At 42.2% G+C, this 15,185-nt stretch overlaps 1 protein-coding gene across 8 annotated transcripts in view; it reads right to left on the bottom strand.

Moving 5' to 3' along the window:
* Positions 1-6,656: 6,656 nt before the first annotated feature.
* The window catches only part of trdn (triadin), a 53,487-nt gene continuing 44,958 nt past the window's right edge, over positions 6,657-15,185 (bottom strand). For 7 of the 8 annotated variants that reach the window (XM_029002414.1, XM_029002415.1, XM_029002416.1 and 4 more), the window contains 4 exons: positions 14,267-14,311; positions 13,365-13,394; positions 9,692-9,736; positions 6,657-9,611 (listed from right to left, as the gene is read on the bottom strand). In XM_029002414.1, coding sequence (XP_028858247.1) covers positions 9,442-9,611; positions 9,692-9,736; positions 13,365-13,394; positions 14,267-14,311 — 290 coding nt within the window. In that variant the 3' untranslated portion in view covers positions 6,657-9,441. The remainder of the gene's footprint in view (positions 9,612-9,691; positions 9,737-13,364; positions 13,395-14,266; positions 14,312-15,185) is intronic. The other variant, XM_029002418.1, reaches the window with a different exon arrangement.

The raw sequence follows: 15,185 nt of genomic DNA, 5'->3' as shown, positions 1-15,185 counted from the left end.
CCTCTCTCCTGTGATAGTGCTTTTACTTAGGGCCACCATTGCCATTTGAGACCATGAGATGCCAGAGGCGAATGTGGGTCTCCCATTCTCAACGTCCACCTGGATTAAGCAGCTTCCGTATCGAATAGTTTGCCCTCCTTGTCTGCTCCACCTACTGCCCCTGTCCTGGGGCAGTTGCCAGACGGAGGCTTCTTTCACGCCTGATTAGAGGAGCGGAGGTTTGCCGTTTTATGCTGAGCGTCCCAAGACAGCCGAGCAGGAGCAGAATCCGCAAGGGTCTGTTCTCGTGTTCCAGTACGGGGATTAAGCTGAACTAGATGCACCCTCTTTCTTACAGAACATTTCACTGATCTGAAAAAAAGTCTCTAGGTGATTTTGAATTCAGGTCATGAGTATACAAAGACCATATTTTTTTAAAATGTACTGGTGTGTGTACAGAAACCCTGTCCTTGGCAGATGTGGCCCATCTTCTGACATTCTACAGTTAAAACGTAATCTGTCCTCAACCAAGGAAACTCTTCTGACCTGACGTGGTTTAGGTTGTGGGGCCGTCATCAACACCACACTAACACCGATGTGCTGGTAGGAGGCTAATATTGTGTTGCCAGGAGAGGATGTGTGGATGGGCAAGAAAAGGCCCACCATAACTGTATTATGCATCTGGTCCCACACCATGTGTTGAATCTATGGCATGGTGATGCATTTAAGGTTCCTCACACCTTGCAGGGCTGCAGAAAATCAGACCTGGGTGGCCCCTGCTCCGGCTGTGGAGGGGTGCTCACCTTGAATCTCTCCTGTAGCACAGTTGGCTCTCAGCCAGGCCCATACAGCAGAGCGGGTTTGATGGTGTGTGACAGTGCAGTGCAGCAAGCCCAGTCACTCCCAGGATCCTCTTGTGCAGAAGCAGCGAACACAAGAAAAAATGCTTCTGCCAGAGCCTGGGCTGAATTATTTACACGGCGTCAGCGCTAAGCCGATGCAACAGCAGACACATTTCTCAGATATAGTGGCCTGACTGACCCACTTTAGATGATCAGGCCAGCTTGTCTCTCTCTCTCTCACTCCTCTCAAGAAAAAGTGTAGTATACGGTACATTTATCAGGCTTTTTGACTCTCCTTTGCATGTATTTAATATCCAGATTCTCCTGGATCAGGGCATCTGATAAATGCTGTAAATGTAAATGTGACGTAAAACACTTCATTGTCTATTTAAGCATACTCTGAATGAACTTGTGTTAATAACGAGACATACAGTGGGGCAAGTACATTGCTCCAAAAAACAAAAGGAACACAAAAATAAGACATCCTAGGTCTGAATTAATGAAATATTATTAAATACTTCGTTTTTTACATAGTTGAATGTGCTGACAACAAAATCACACAAAAATGATCGATAGAAATCAAGTTTATAAACTCATGGAGGTCTGGATTTAGAGTCACACTCAAAATTAAAGTGGAAAAACAGACTACAGGCTGATCCAGCTTTGATGTAATGTCCTTAAAACAGCTCCAAATGTGGCTCAGTAGTGTGTGTGGCCTCCACGTTCCTGTATGAACCTGCCTACATTGCCTGATGAATCCTGATGAGGTGGCGGATGGTCTCCTGAGAGATCTCCTCCCAGACCTGGGCTGAAGTATTCACCAACTCCTGAACAGTCTGTGGTGCCACGTGGCGTTGGTGGATGGAGTGAGACCTGATGTCCCAGACGTGCTCCCCGTTGAAGTGTACCCACGATGAAACTTACAGACCTCTGTCATCTTTTTAAGTGCGACAACAATTGGTGGCTGACAAATACTCTTTTTGCCCCACTGTAAATGGGGGACCTGATTCCTGGCATGTGGAGTCTGGTGAATTCCCCTCAGACTAACGTCCTTTATCACACACGTCTTAGGCTAAAATGAAGCCTGGCCACGGCCACCAAGTAATGCGCTGGAAAGACAGGATTGCAGCCCAGCACTGGAGCTGATTTGATTCAGTCGCAACCGTGAATGATGGAACCTCCCAACAGGGCTTATCAAGGTCTGGAGAGGATGGTTTTCAGGAGACGGAAATAGAAAAAAAGTAAAAGACAGTTTGAATGAAAAAAATATGAAATATTAACAAAACACATGGCTGTTGAAATATTATGAATTATTTTTTATGAACTATTTTTTATTAACAATTTGTCCACATATGTTCATACATGGACATACATTTTGATTTTCATTATAAGAACAGACGGTGTAACGTTTTTTTTATATAGTGTTTTTACCTAAATATTAGTGACATGCATTTTCAGCAAGATAACTAGTGATGCCCCTTTTGTTCCCTTGGTGTCATGACCGAGGTGGGAAGGGAACGATGGTCACCGAGGGCAGGGAATGGACTAGAGTTTATTGGAATAACACAGGGAAAAAGGCACAAATGAACCACCACCCCATGTGCTGAAACTGTCTCCTCTGGAGCTGTTGAGGTGCATGTCTCAGCAGCTAGCCAAGTCCAATGTCTTGAAGGCCCGATCATGGAAAAATGAGCTGCTCCTTGTGGCTTCACATGATCCTGTACGGCATAAGACAGACAGCAGACACACGCAAATGCCACACTCCTGCAGACAGATGGAGACATGGGACATAGGGAACCCCCGGGCTGCGTGTTGGAGAATCGCTCTCCTGATCCCCGGTGCTGCCTGGTTAAAGCGAAGCCCCAATCACGCAGGTGGAATCAGGGCTCCTTCGGTGCGGCTGCACCCCCTGTGGCGTCCAGGAGAGCTGAACGTCACGCTAGAGGCAATGTTTTTGAGCTGGTGCTAAGCATGGGTGTCACGACTACGGACTTACGGGGGAAGGAAGCGCAGAGGTCTGACATACTGGGAAGGGTTTTATTTATAAACAAACAATAAACTCAAAGAAACAATGGCGCGGTGGCCGAAAACAGTTTAACATAAATCACGAACTGAAACCAACCCGTAGGCGTGTGGCGATTGCCAGAACTCAAAACACATAAAACAAAACTAGGTCAAGTTCGTGCAGCGAGTTCACGAAAATGCCAGCGACCCCGAATGGGCGGAAACTTCCGGCATTTATGGGGCGTCAGGATTAAAGTCAGGTGTGGAGGCCAGCTGCAGGCAATCCTGACAATGGGGCTTCCTCTGGATTTGCAAATATTGAAAAATGAAGAAAAGAACTGCTTTGTAGTTATTTGGAATCTTTGGAACTCCTCTTTTTTTATGTCATATAATTATTTCTGCCACTCAGAACACGATCTATAATCACGTTTCAGAAACACAATTAAAATGGGAGAAGCTTGATGATTTACAGCACAGTACTGGCTGTGACATTTATTCATGTACAGTACAGGTCAAAAGCTTGGACACACCTTCTCATTCAATGTGTTTTCTTTATTTTCATGACCATTTACGTTGGTAGATTCTCACTGAAGGCATCAAAACTATGAATGAACACATGTGGAGTTATGTACTTAACAATAATTAAGAAATAGCTGAAAACATGTTTTATATTCTAGTTTCTTTGCTCTGATTACTGCTTTGCACACTCTTGGCATTGTCTCGATGAGCTTCAAGAGGTCGTCACCTGAAATGGTTCTCCAACAGTCTTGAAGGAGTTCCCAGAGGTGTTTAGCACTTGTTGACCCCTTTGCCTTCACTCTGCGGTCCAGCTCACCCCAAACCATCTGGATTGGGTTCAGGTCTGGTGACTGTGGAGGTCAGGTCTCCACTTTTTGTTAAGTACATAACTCCACATGTTTTCATTTATAGTTTTTATGCCTTCAGTGAGAATCTACCAATTTAAATGGTCATGAAAGTAAAGAACGCACATTCAATGAGATGGTGTGTCCAAACTGTTGACCTGTACTGTATATTCTGAGGACGTCTTTGTCTAGTGCCGAGCACTGGGCTTTAGTGCCATGTTGAAAATAGTGCCTTACGGCTCACCTGATTGTGTCAACCTGTACTTCCGCTCTGTATCAAACTGCTTCATGTACCTGTAATAGTTTTTTTTGCTTTGGCCCTACACCATATTGATTGGTGATTGTGTGTAGAAAAATGTATTCCACATAGACAAGTCGCATCTGAACTGAGTTTATACAATTTTTGGCAATGCAATTTCGAGTTCACTGGCCTGGTGTCTCGGCCCAGTGGTGCCTTGCTTTGTCTAGAGTTTAAAGAGCCCAAAAACTAACACAGGCACCTTCGCTAATGAGTGATTTGAGTCATGGGCTTCCATAACACTGGCAGTTATTGTTGGATTCAAGGCGCGCAGGGTCAGTCGGCCAGTCAAAATGTCATGAGTGATCATCCATTCGTCGGAGTGACGCTATTACAGCATCTGTTTATCCCTCGCAGGGTTTTACGGTGACTTTAAGCACAACTATTTGCAGCAGGAAAACAAAAAGCCGAGATAGTTTAGTATGACAGAAGCACATTGTGGTTTAATGTGCTTTTGTAAAAATGCATTTTAAAACTTTAATGAGATGGACAAGTGGACAAATTCCTCTTGCTGTCTATTCTAGCCCCCATTATAGAAAATGGTCCAGAACCGTCAAGCATCTGAGCATCTAGTTATGTCCCACTGGCCTATGAAAAACCTAGACTTTGTAAAGCACCACAACATAATGTCAGTAGCCAACAAAACATTTAGCATTGTGGTTACTAGCGAACAGATATGGAAAAAATACTGAAAAAATGTAATCAAGTAAAAGGATCCTACTTTACTTGCATTCTATTAAAGTAAAAGAACCCATCTAAAACTGTACTTGAGTAAAAGTAAAAGAGTATTTAATTTAAAATTTCAATTTCTTGACTAGTCATAAATCAAGAAGTTGAGGGGGAAGTCGGGTCAGTGTTTTTTCAAGAAAAAATAAAATTAACCCTTTGGTTCTTTAGAGGCTTGAATGATGGAACTAAAAATTGCATCTGTGCTCATTTTTACATCAAATCACCAAGCAATTGTAAAGCTTTGCACGTTTGGAAGTCATGATGGTCGGTTGAGATAATATTTCATGCATGAGAAACGAGAGGTAACCTTTCCCGTTATGACGACATAAGGGGACAAATTCTAGATCTGACCGTCTGATCTGCTGCTCTCTGAACGGCTGAAGCAGAATGACCAAAGCACTCTTTATACATATCACCATTTCAAGCCACTGCAGGAACACAGACAGCTTAATGTTAAATATGTTAACTAATGTTAAATAATAACAAAAGTCAAATTTTCATGTCACTGGACCTTTAAGCACAGTTGGCCACAAAGGTGCCAAATTCTGAATTGTATGTTCCAACTGAACCATAATAATAATAAATTGAAAATAAAGCCAAAATCAAACAAATATCCAAAATTGTGAAAAGGTTCAACAATTATGAACCAACTGTGCTTTTTTTGATTGCAAACATAAATCATGTAATTTCTCTTAATTGACATGAGCACACTGACTGCTGACATAAGAAAGTAAATCAAGCCCCCTGCCCCACTGAATACTACAGCATTAGACTGTAAAGCCCTTTAGACAAAAAGCCTATACAGGCTACTCTACTTACCAGCACATGCTTTTTCAGATTTCATGTGGAAGTTTTAAAAGATGACACCTCTGTCCGACCGAGCAAGCAATTTGCATCGCACGATGATATTACTGCCTTGTTTCGCGTTTGAACACAAAGAGCTGTCTGCAGGTCTCTCCAGATTTGAGTGACATTCCACTGAACCACTCCACCAACACCACCACCCTGCTGCCGGATGGGCCACGGGAATGGTGTTCCATGAATAATTTTTATTTTTGGTGTTTTTGTTATTAATTGCTCAGGCTTGTGGAAGAAAAGACATGGCACGGACAATTCAGTAAAATCATTTAGCCTATTTGGAGAGAGAGATTTTTTTTTAAATTTGAGAATATGTCAGTCATCCTGTGATAATGAAACATGACCAAGACTATTTGTTCTGAAGTTAATTATCTGGGCAAAAAAGTGATGGTTGGAGCTTTTACCCAGATGCAATACTGCTGCTTTCTGGTTTGCTATTGTGAATGCCCCTTCTTTTTTTTGATTGGCTGGTAAGTGACCGGCACCATGACCCAGAGGAGGGAAATATTGGATGCTGCAGCTAATTAGCCTGCAACAAAATGCTGGGAATGCAGCACTCAAATGCCTTCCTTTCAATTCAGACGGATTTTATTCACAAAAACCACTCAATTACAGTAACGTCAGTAAATGTAATTCATTACTTTCCACTTCTGCTAGACCATTACCAATTTCTTTCTATAGAATGTTTCCTTTCAAAAGTTTTTATTTAAAAATATTCTACTGGCCTATTACATAGAACGTTTTTGAAAAGCAACACAATGTAATATTAATAACAAAAGTAATCTTAGCAGAGACTTGGCTGAAGTTGTATGCACTTTTTGTTTAACAATTTGTATTCAGATCAATTGGACTTTAAAAGTTTTAAAATGTGCTAAAACATTAGTGTGTCAGTGGCAGCAATTTTTGTATAACATTATCATCAGTTCTGATTTATGGCCCACAGTACATCTAATACGTCTATATGTCCATAGGCTGTAATTATGACATATACATATACTAGATATAATCATAGGTTAATTTGGCATGTTCACTTTATGGCTTTATGTCCTTATTGTGCATAATAATAAAATCACAGACACAATGTGCTGAAACATTGCCACTCTTTACTCATTTCATTAATTTACTAAACAATAAAATCAAAGCAAGCAGTGAACATTTTGGGGAAGAGGAAAAAATATTGTACAGTCATTGATTTGCACAGAACACATTCATTTCTAAGGTTAATCACTCCCTAAAATCTTCTCTAATGCTCTTTACGCTGTGAAAGAGAAACCCACTTAATGCCATTTTAATCCTTCAGTGGGTGTTTAAGATTACACTTGCCCATTATTCCAGTTAAAAGATGTGCTTTATAATGTACCATTCTCTACTGCTCCCTCCTTAAGTATTAAAAACTCATTTCTTACAGATGATTACCATCAGAGCATGAATGACCATCTCTATTCAAAACAATACAAAAGCGATTATGTGTGAAAAATCTCCGAAGCATCACAATCAGCAAAAGTTTGTTTCAGGACAATATTGACAGAGTGAATACTAATTCACCAATCATACTGTTGCGATAGTGTAATTCCTTTCGATGCATCAATAATTCCTTGTAGAACTTCCCCTTCTTCAGCAGGGCTTTTCAAATCACATCCCTCAAGGTCTAAGTATTGCATTCCTTTACCTCTGAAGTCGGGTGCAAATCGGACCTTGAGAGAACTACCTGAGAGAACTGAAAACAAGGCATGGACTTAAGTCCGAGAGACAAATTTCAAGAGATTTTAATAAAAGAACTAAATAGGACTGCCATTGGAACTTTTGCTAACAAATACAGGGTCCTATGAGCAGCATCAACAGTCAAAAGGGATAACAAACCTCCATCTTCTTTTTAAGGGCACACTAAGGGCACACTCCATTGCAGTGACACACAACACATATTAAATTACATGCTCAATCTGTCATGTACACAAAATTCTGTCCTTTCAAAAATGACCATCTTTATTGTAGGCCACAGAATAGACAAGAAGAGTGATAATAAGGAAACTGGGTGGCTGTATCTTTAAGGGGATTTTCTGCGGAGGCGCCGAATGTCCCCTGCACCACTGGATAGTCTTGCCGATTATCAGCTCGTCCCTGCAGAAAGTGCCCATCTGTCATTATGGATTTAATGTTTTATTCATCTAGAGCTAGCGGCTAACAAGCGGGCTCCTGTCACATCACGTCAGTGCACGCGCAAAATATCTACAAAGTAAAGTGTGGAAATGTTCACCAAAGCCGAACCTGACAACGCGCCATGCAGGACGAGCGCTCCCGCAATCAACACAATCGCTTTCCTTCACAAAATAAAGAACCGCTTAAGAATATTTATCGAGTCTTCTGAGATAAGGCACAGGCTTTTGCTCAAGACCCTGTAAACATCGCATTGGCTCTGCTGTTCCGGCATGCAGCTACGGTTCAAACCTGCACCACCAGTAGAGAAATGCATTCGGTCAAAAGACACCAGCGTTCCTCATGAAATTAGAGCTGTAACCATGGTGTCAGAATCAATGACATTTAAAATTTCATTGATTGGAGCAATGGCACATTCTTTGTTATGTAGGGAGGTGACACAGGTCCTCTGGTTTACTCCCAGAACTATGTGACAGGTCCCGTCCTCATCCTTTAACAAAGATGCGACCTCAAAAATGCCATATGTACAGAAAATATACATTTATATATTACAGTCGTGAGGGCACAACTGCCCGTAAAAGGTATTTGTGTATTTGCTTACTGTTTTATAAGCACTTGTACACTGTGTCATCAGTTCACGGCTGATGCCAGTTATGCATGGAAATGATGCCATGATGTCACAATGCCAATACCAACACTAAGGTTATCGCGGTTGGGTCCAGTCGATGTTTAGCCGGCGTCCTGATTGAATAAGACAATACACGCAGGTGAGTGTAAAAAATGCACATGACTAGTAAAATGTCGCACATATGGTACTTCAGCACCACGTAATGGGTTTGACATGTGGTACTTTGTCCTATCGCTCACTGTTGTGTACTGACCCAAAAATGCGGCTTCCTTAAAAGCACCAGCATTGGCAGTGAGACTGCAGCTCGTGCACCTTAAGGCATGTCTTTTTCGAAAAGCCGGTTGGAGCACCGGCTCTTTCAAAGGACCGGCCCTGTGGCGGTGGTGACGCACGTCTGAAATCTAATTTCGGGAATCCATGCAATTGAGTCGGTAATTCAGACGGAATTCAATTAACGCTTGTTCCTCCGTCGGTCTGCTTCCTCCTCTAGTGTATACTGAAAAACAAGAAAAAAAAAAAAACGATATAATCGCTGAAACCCGCTGGGACTCTCAGTGGGAACTCGGTGTTTGTGCTGATGTCCCCAATCAGCCGCTCGTCCTCTTCGTGCAGAGATGTGGCGGGCGACTGCAGCAGCCCAGTCGGTGCAGGTTTCCTGTTTTAAATGCAGAATTCCTTCTCCACTGTCCTACTGGGCAGACAGAGCACAGACCAAGCCTTACTTTACATAATTCCATTATCTGTGAACCAAGCGGCTTCAGCCAAGAGGCTCGTGTGTGAGTGAATAAATGTGCATGGTGTAGACCTACTTCTAGTACAGATTTTGGATCAGCATTTTATATTAATATCAGCATTAAGGGCAATTTCAAGACTGAGAAATCCCTAACTAATCATATATTTCATTGGGGTGCATTGCTAAAGTGTGTGTGCAAAAATAAATCCATGGCAAGCTTGTCAATGCCACATTAAAATGACCATTCTTGTAAATTTCAGGAACTCCTTAAAGAGTTGAATAAAGTCCAGTAGATAGTCCTCCCTACAGCAGCAGCAGCAGCAGTAGCGCCGCCTGTTGGCCTGGAGGCTTCGCTAGTGACTGGCTGCCGCCCTGGCCTTCTGCTCCATCAGTGCGGCTCTCTGCTCTATCGCCGCCCTCATTGCCGAGCTCATGGCCGGGGTCATTCCCGGTGTGAAGGGCCGCAGGGGGTGCTGGCCGGACTTCCCGCTGTAAACCACGCACTGGAAGTAGGGTATCTTGCCTGTTGGAACATGTGAACGGGTGAGCAGCACAACACGCGAAAACATTCACTCCCTCACAGGAAATCTGAATTACTGCTACCGGGCTTTTTCTTTTCAGTCACATTGTCCCCAGTCTGTGGTTCTTCTGTTGGAAATAAGAAAACAAAGAGACATTTCACTGTAGCTGTAATCGACACACACCATCAATCGTTTAATCACTGATGCATTTTCATTCAGAACTGCTTTTCAGGTTTCCATTTAGAATGGGATTCATCTAAGCCTGTCTACCACCATGGAGACCGTGTGCTGTGATGTGAAAAGAGCAAAGACCACTGGATAAATCCTTACACATCCGACCTGGAAGTCAGGTGTAATCCAACATGCAGAGAGGTTCCATGAATTTCAATGAAACAGGTGACCTTCAAAAGATCTTTTGATGGATCAGGATGAAAAGGGAGAAAACGTGACTACTGCCATTCCATACAGGTAGCACTTTAATTCAAGGTTTGGTGATGAAATATTTCATTGAAAGCAAGAATAACCTGCAAACCAAAACTTTCTTTAAATAGTGTGGTGTTTAACAAACTAAATTGCTTTGAAAAACAAGCCGATATTGATGTTTCTCAACTAGTTATGATGAAATTAATAACATAATTAAGTTGTTCACTTTAATTACATTAAAATGGCTTTGTAGATTTATCATGTTATGTATCGTTAACCATAATAGAAATCATAATTAACAAATGTATTTAATAGTTAATTTGCAGACAATTGTGTGCAGTGTTATTATGATTACTGAATATAGACATAAACCATAAAAATACACCAATTGTTTATTTTTATTTGTTCTATTCTACACTTATCTGTTATTGAAGAAACGACTGGTTATGTGCTGGTATGACTTTAGGGAAAGTCTATTGGCAGTGGTCTATAGCGACTGGGGCTGTTTTGTACTGTCTGGGTGATGTAACCAGTGTGTGCAGTGAAAATAAGTTTACCACCAACCACACTGTAGGATGGTGTAAAAAAGAGGGCGGGGCTGAAATACTGGCACCCTCCTCGTTTACTCAGTGTCAGAGAATAGTGGACATTTGTCAGTCCTCATTGCTCAAAGAGTTAAATTCAAATTAATACCACTTTGAGCCAGTCCCACAATGAGATTGGTGTCTGTAGCTTTAAATGATAATGAGGAGGAGAAAGGAAAGACAGGAGAGCGGCCTATAGAAGTCGGCGGGCATTCACGGAAAAGTTGACAGGAAGTTGTGTCTGCGTTTTTCCAGAAAAAGTCAAATGAACCCATTAGTTCTTCAGAGCCTCGTGTGATTTAACCAAAACGGAACCAAAACCAAGACATTGCCGAGACTTGAGGGTACCGAGACCAAGACCAAGACACGCTAAGGCAAGACCAAGACCAAGCCTGGTAGAGGCCGAGACCGAGACCAAGACCAAAAACAGACTAGGGATAGAATTGGCATCACATTACTCAGATCAACTACCGAGTGTCTCTACTTCTAATTTAAGTTATATTTTTAATTATACTGTCCATATGTCTCTCTTTTAAAATCTCCCAGATTTGTCATAGTTACAAGGCCTGATGGAAAATAATATTCTCAGCATACAGGCGTAAACTAAAATAAATCCTGGTTCCTGACAACTGCTTAACAAGGGTCACCACAGCCACCACCACCATTACAACTACAGCTATAGGGATCTTCAAATGGACCAGTAACATCATTATGGACACGTAATCTAGACTATGACACTGACTACATCCTGGACTTCTCCAACCCTACAACTGTAGGACTTATTATTATATCATCCCCAACCCTGCACTGACACCATTTGCAGGTTCACTCTACCCTGGAAGGGGGTCCCTCTCTGTATCACTCCTTCCCAAGGTTTCTTCCTTTCTTTTTTTCTCTCTCCTGGAGTTTTATTTTGTGTGGAGTTTTTCCTTGTGTGCAGAAGGGTCAAGTGTGGGGGGTGTCAACTGTAGGGCCTGTCAAAGCCCATTGAGACATACTGTATGTGATTTTGGGCTATATTAGAAATAAATGTTTTTGTTGTTGTTGTAAACGAAAGCTTAACAGGAGACAGTACTTATCAAGGGGTCCTAACTGTATTTGGCAAGTTGATTCAAATGACAAGTCAAAGCATTTTTGCCGTGTGTATTAATGGGTGTATAGATGGCTTCTCAAGAAAAATTATTTGTCTGACTTCCTACAAAACAAGCAGTGATCCAAGAGTTATCCAAGAGGGCTTTTTTTATAGAAGTATTAGAAATATTACATAACTAAACTTAAGCCTAAAGTCTGTGGTACACAACAAGATATTTTTTAGTATTTCATGGTACTTAAGGGGCTCCCAAAATGGCTCCCCCAGAACAGAACTGTACTATGCATGCATACACGACATTCTTTGTCAGATTTAAGTTTTTCCTTTGACGACAATAAATGCAGAACTAGTCAACGACCTTATAATTTGTTATCTTACTTTTCATGGTGCTTTATTTCCAGATGCCTGGTGAATGTAGACGTTGTCCCAGACGTTCTCCCCCGGTTATCAGGTGCCACTCATAATAATAATAAAGTGATGTGATTGTCACATGTGATACACAGCAGCACACAGTGCACACAGTGAAATGTGTCCTCTGCATTTAACCCATCACCCTGAGTGAGCAGTGAGCAGCCATGACAGGCGCCCGGGGAGCAGTGTGTGGGGACGGTGCTTTGCTCAGTGGCACCTCAGTGGTACCTTGGCAGATCAGGATTCGAACCAGCAACCTTCTAATTACGGGGCCGCTTCCTTAACCACTAGGCCACCACTGCCACCAGCCCACCCCTGCGTCTCCCCGCTCTGCAGCAAGCAGCGGATGCACCTCACTAATGGGCAAAACCGCGCAGCCCATCAAGACCTCTATGTCTGAGACCAAGACAAGACCGAGACCAAATAGCATCGAGACCAAGAAGAGACCGAGAGCACAAAAAAATTGTCTCAAGACCAAGACCGGTCTCAAGAACTACAATACCAATCACAGAGCAACTGCAATGCTTCACACATTTGCAAGCCATGGCGGTCGGTGGAGCTACTTTTTTAAGGGAGGGGTGTGAATTTCTCTGGACAAACAAAGCATGAGAAAGGGGAGGTAACCTTTCCCCTTGTGACGACATAAGGGGAGACATTCCAAATCAGACCATCAGAGCTGCCGCTCTCTGATTGGTGAATCAGAATGACCAAAGCATGTTTATCATATACATATCACCATTTCTAACAAGTGCCGGACCATAGACGGGCTATAGGGGAACTAATATTAAAGTTAAATAATGTCATAAAGAGAAATGTTCATGTCAGGGGACCTTTAATGGTTTTAGGGAATTTTACATAAACACCAAAACAAAGTTCCAGTGTGTGGGTCTCTGAACTGATTTAACCAGCAGGCTTATCTAGAGTATTTCTGGATATTATCTAGAGTGGGCCAGTTTACATAAACTACTAAGTAGTTTCTTATGTGTCATAAAATGAAAACCCATTAAGAAACATTATATAAAAAACATTATTACAAATGTTTTGTGGTTACGTTTTTTAAAGTATTTCATGAAAATGATGTGTTAATGTGTTAATGGCCTATGCTCTATAATAATTATAAATATATATATTTTTAATGAATAAAGCGTAAAAACAAAAATCTGTTTGACCATTGGTCAAAGAATGCCGGGGTTGCAAAAAGCAACAAATGTTCACATAGGTCGCTGACGCAGACAAACACTACTCACTTGCTGTTGCTGAAATGTTGACGTCTTTTTCTAAAAAGAGTAAAAAGGAGATCCTGAGTAACAAATAATAATAGCAGCCAACTTTGCATGTGATGGTGTTAAAGGTTGGTGGTGGCACAGATTGAAAAAGAAATACTCGATCATTAAGGACAGCTATCAAGACAGCTCTTAAAGCAACCTTAGCTACCTGCCAATAATTTTCCATACGAACAGAACCCCTAGAAAGCCAGCAATAGTACCACCCACATCACCATTCTCTCCAGGACATCAGGCCACAAACCTTCACCAAACCCCAGCTGTCCTCCTCTCAAATTTCCTCCAAATTTCACTGTGTGCATCGTGTGCTGTGCTCCTGTGTATCACATGCGACAATCACTTCACTTTATTTATCAATGTGCAGATGAATAAAGCTACATTTAGTAGAAGATGCATTTAGGCACTTTAAATTAGGCTGAAGCTTCAGGGATTTTCAATTGGACCAGTAGCATGGACACGTATTTTTCTCTTATTGGACAATCACAAACCCTGCACTGACACCACTTGCAGGCTCACTCTACCCTCTCTGTATCACTCCTTCCCAAGGTTTCTTCTTTATTTTTTCTCTCTCCTAGTTTTTGTGTGGAGTTCTTCCTTGTACGCAGTAGGGTCAAGTGTGGGGGCTGTCAACTGTAGGGCCTGTCAAAGCCCATTGAGACATACTGTATGTGTTTTTGGGCTATATAAGAAGTAAATGTTGTTGATGTTGTGGAACACAAAAGACAAACATGACCTGGCCCAGATCTCGCCTGGCGCTGCCAGAATCATACACAGCAGCTTTAAATCAGATGTCTTGTCCAATGCCTATAAGCCCTGATCTCCTGTTCCTGTAGGTGAGTTTTGAGTGTTTGACTTTGCAAGCCTACCGTGGGCGTCTTTGGCTTCTGTTTGTTCGGCCGGGGCCGCCGTACCTGTGTCAGGGGACATTAAAGTCTGCATCAGTTGGTCTGAAGAGTGCGCTCTGTTTCCAGTCTCTCGCGCCATCACGTTAACTCACTCTGGCACCGCAATAATTGCATTCTCACAACAGGCACTCGGCCAATCGGGTTACAAAATGGCGATTTCCATCCCTCAGCGCATCCCGCGTGGCGCATGGTCCAGAGATCGTGCAGTAGCACTGCAGTCTCTGGACCGTGTGTCTTAAAATTGATTTGCTCTGTACGAGAAAAAATTCGGGGCTTGCTTAATTTCCTACCGTCAGCTGCCATTACGCCTTTAATGAGATAAAGAAAGGTTGACATCCTTTCAAGATACTGGTTTACCCTTCACTTCTCGCAGCGCGACAACCCAATCCTTCATTAGCTGTCTTATCAAAAAATGATGGGACAAGGATCAGAGGTGTTTGAGTGACTTCTCACCCACTTTGAAGTGTTCATGTTATTAATAAGTAGATGACGAAAGAATCGCTTTTGTGTCTTGAAGAAGACAGACCATCTACCCGTTCTGTCCCCCAAAGCATGATCTTCAAAGATAACAGAGTTTATAAAATAGGAGGAGCCTGATGACTGACAGCACACACCCATGCTACTTCCTCCCTCTAGATGATTTAAATCCGCACCTATCAGTACATCACAGGAGCATCATTAAAGAAAGCACCCCCTGAAACACCAGAACTGGATTTAACACATGGTCCTGGTGATTTATAAGAGTCATTTAAAACACGAACCCTGGCCATAGTCACACACGCAAAGTAAACAAAATAAATGGGCCATGTAACATCCTGCTCTTAATTTCCCTTTAGCCCGTCAATCAACCACCCATGGTGCATTTCTCCACAGCGGCCAC

Source organism: Denticeps clupeoides, chromosome 14, assembly GCF_900700375.1.
Source record: "Denticeps clupeoides chromosome 14, fDenClu1.1, whole genome shotgun sequence".
NCBI lineage: Eukaryota > Metazoa > Chordata > Actinopteri > Clupeiformes > Denticipitidae > Denticeps > Denticeps clupeoides.
The sequence above is the reverse complement of the archived record's forward strand: the minus strand, read 5'-3'. Positions and strand labels throughout refer to the sequence as shown.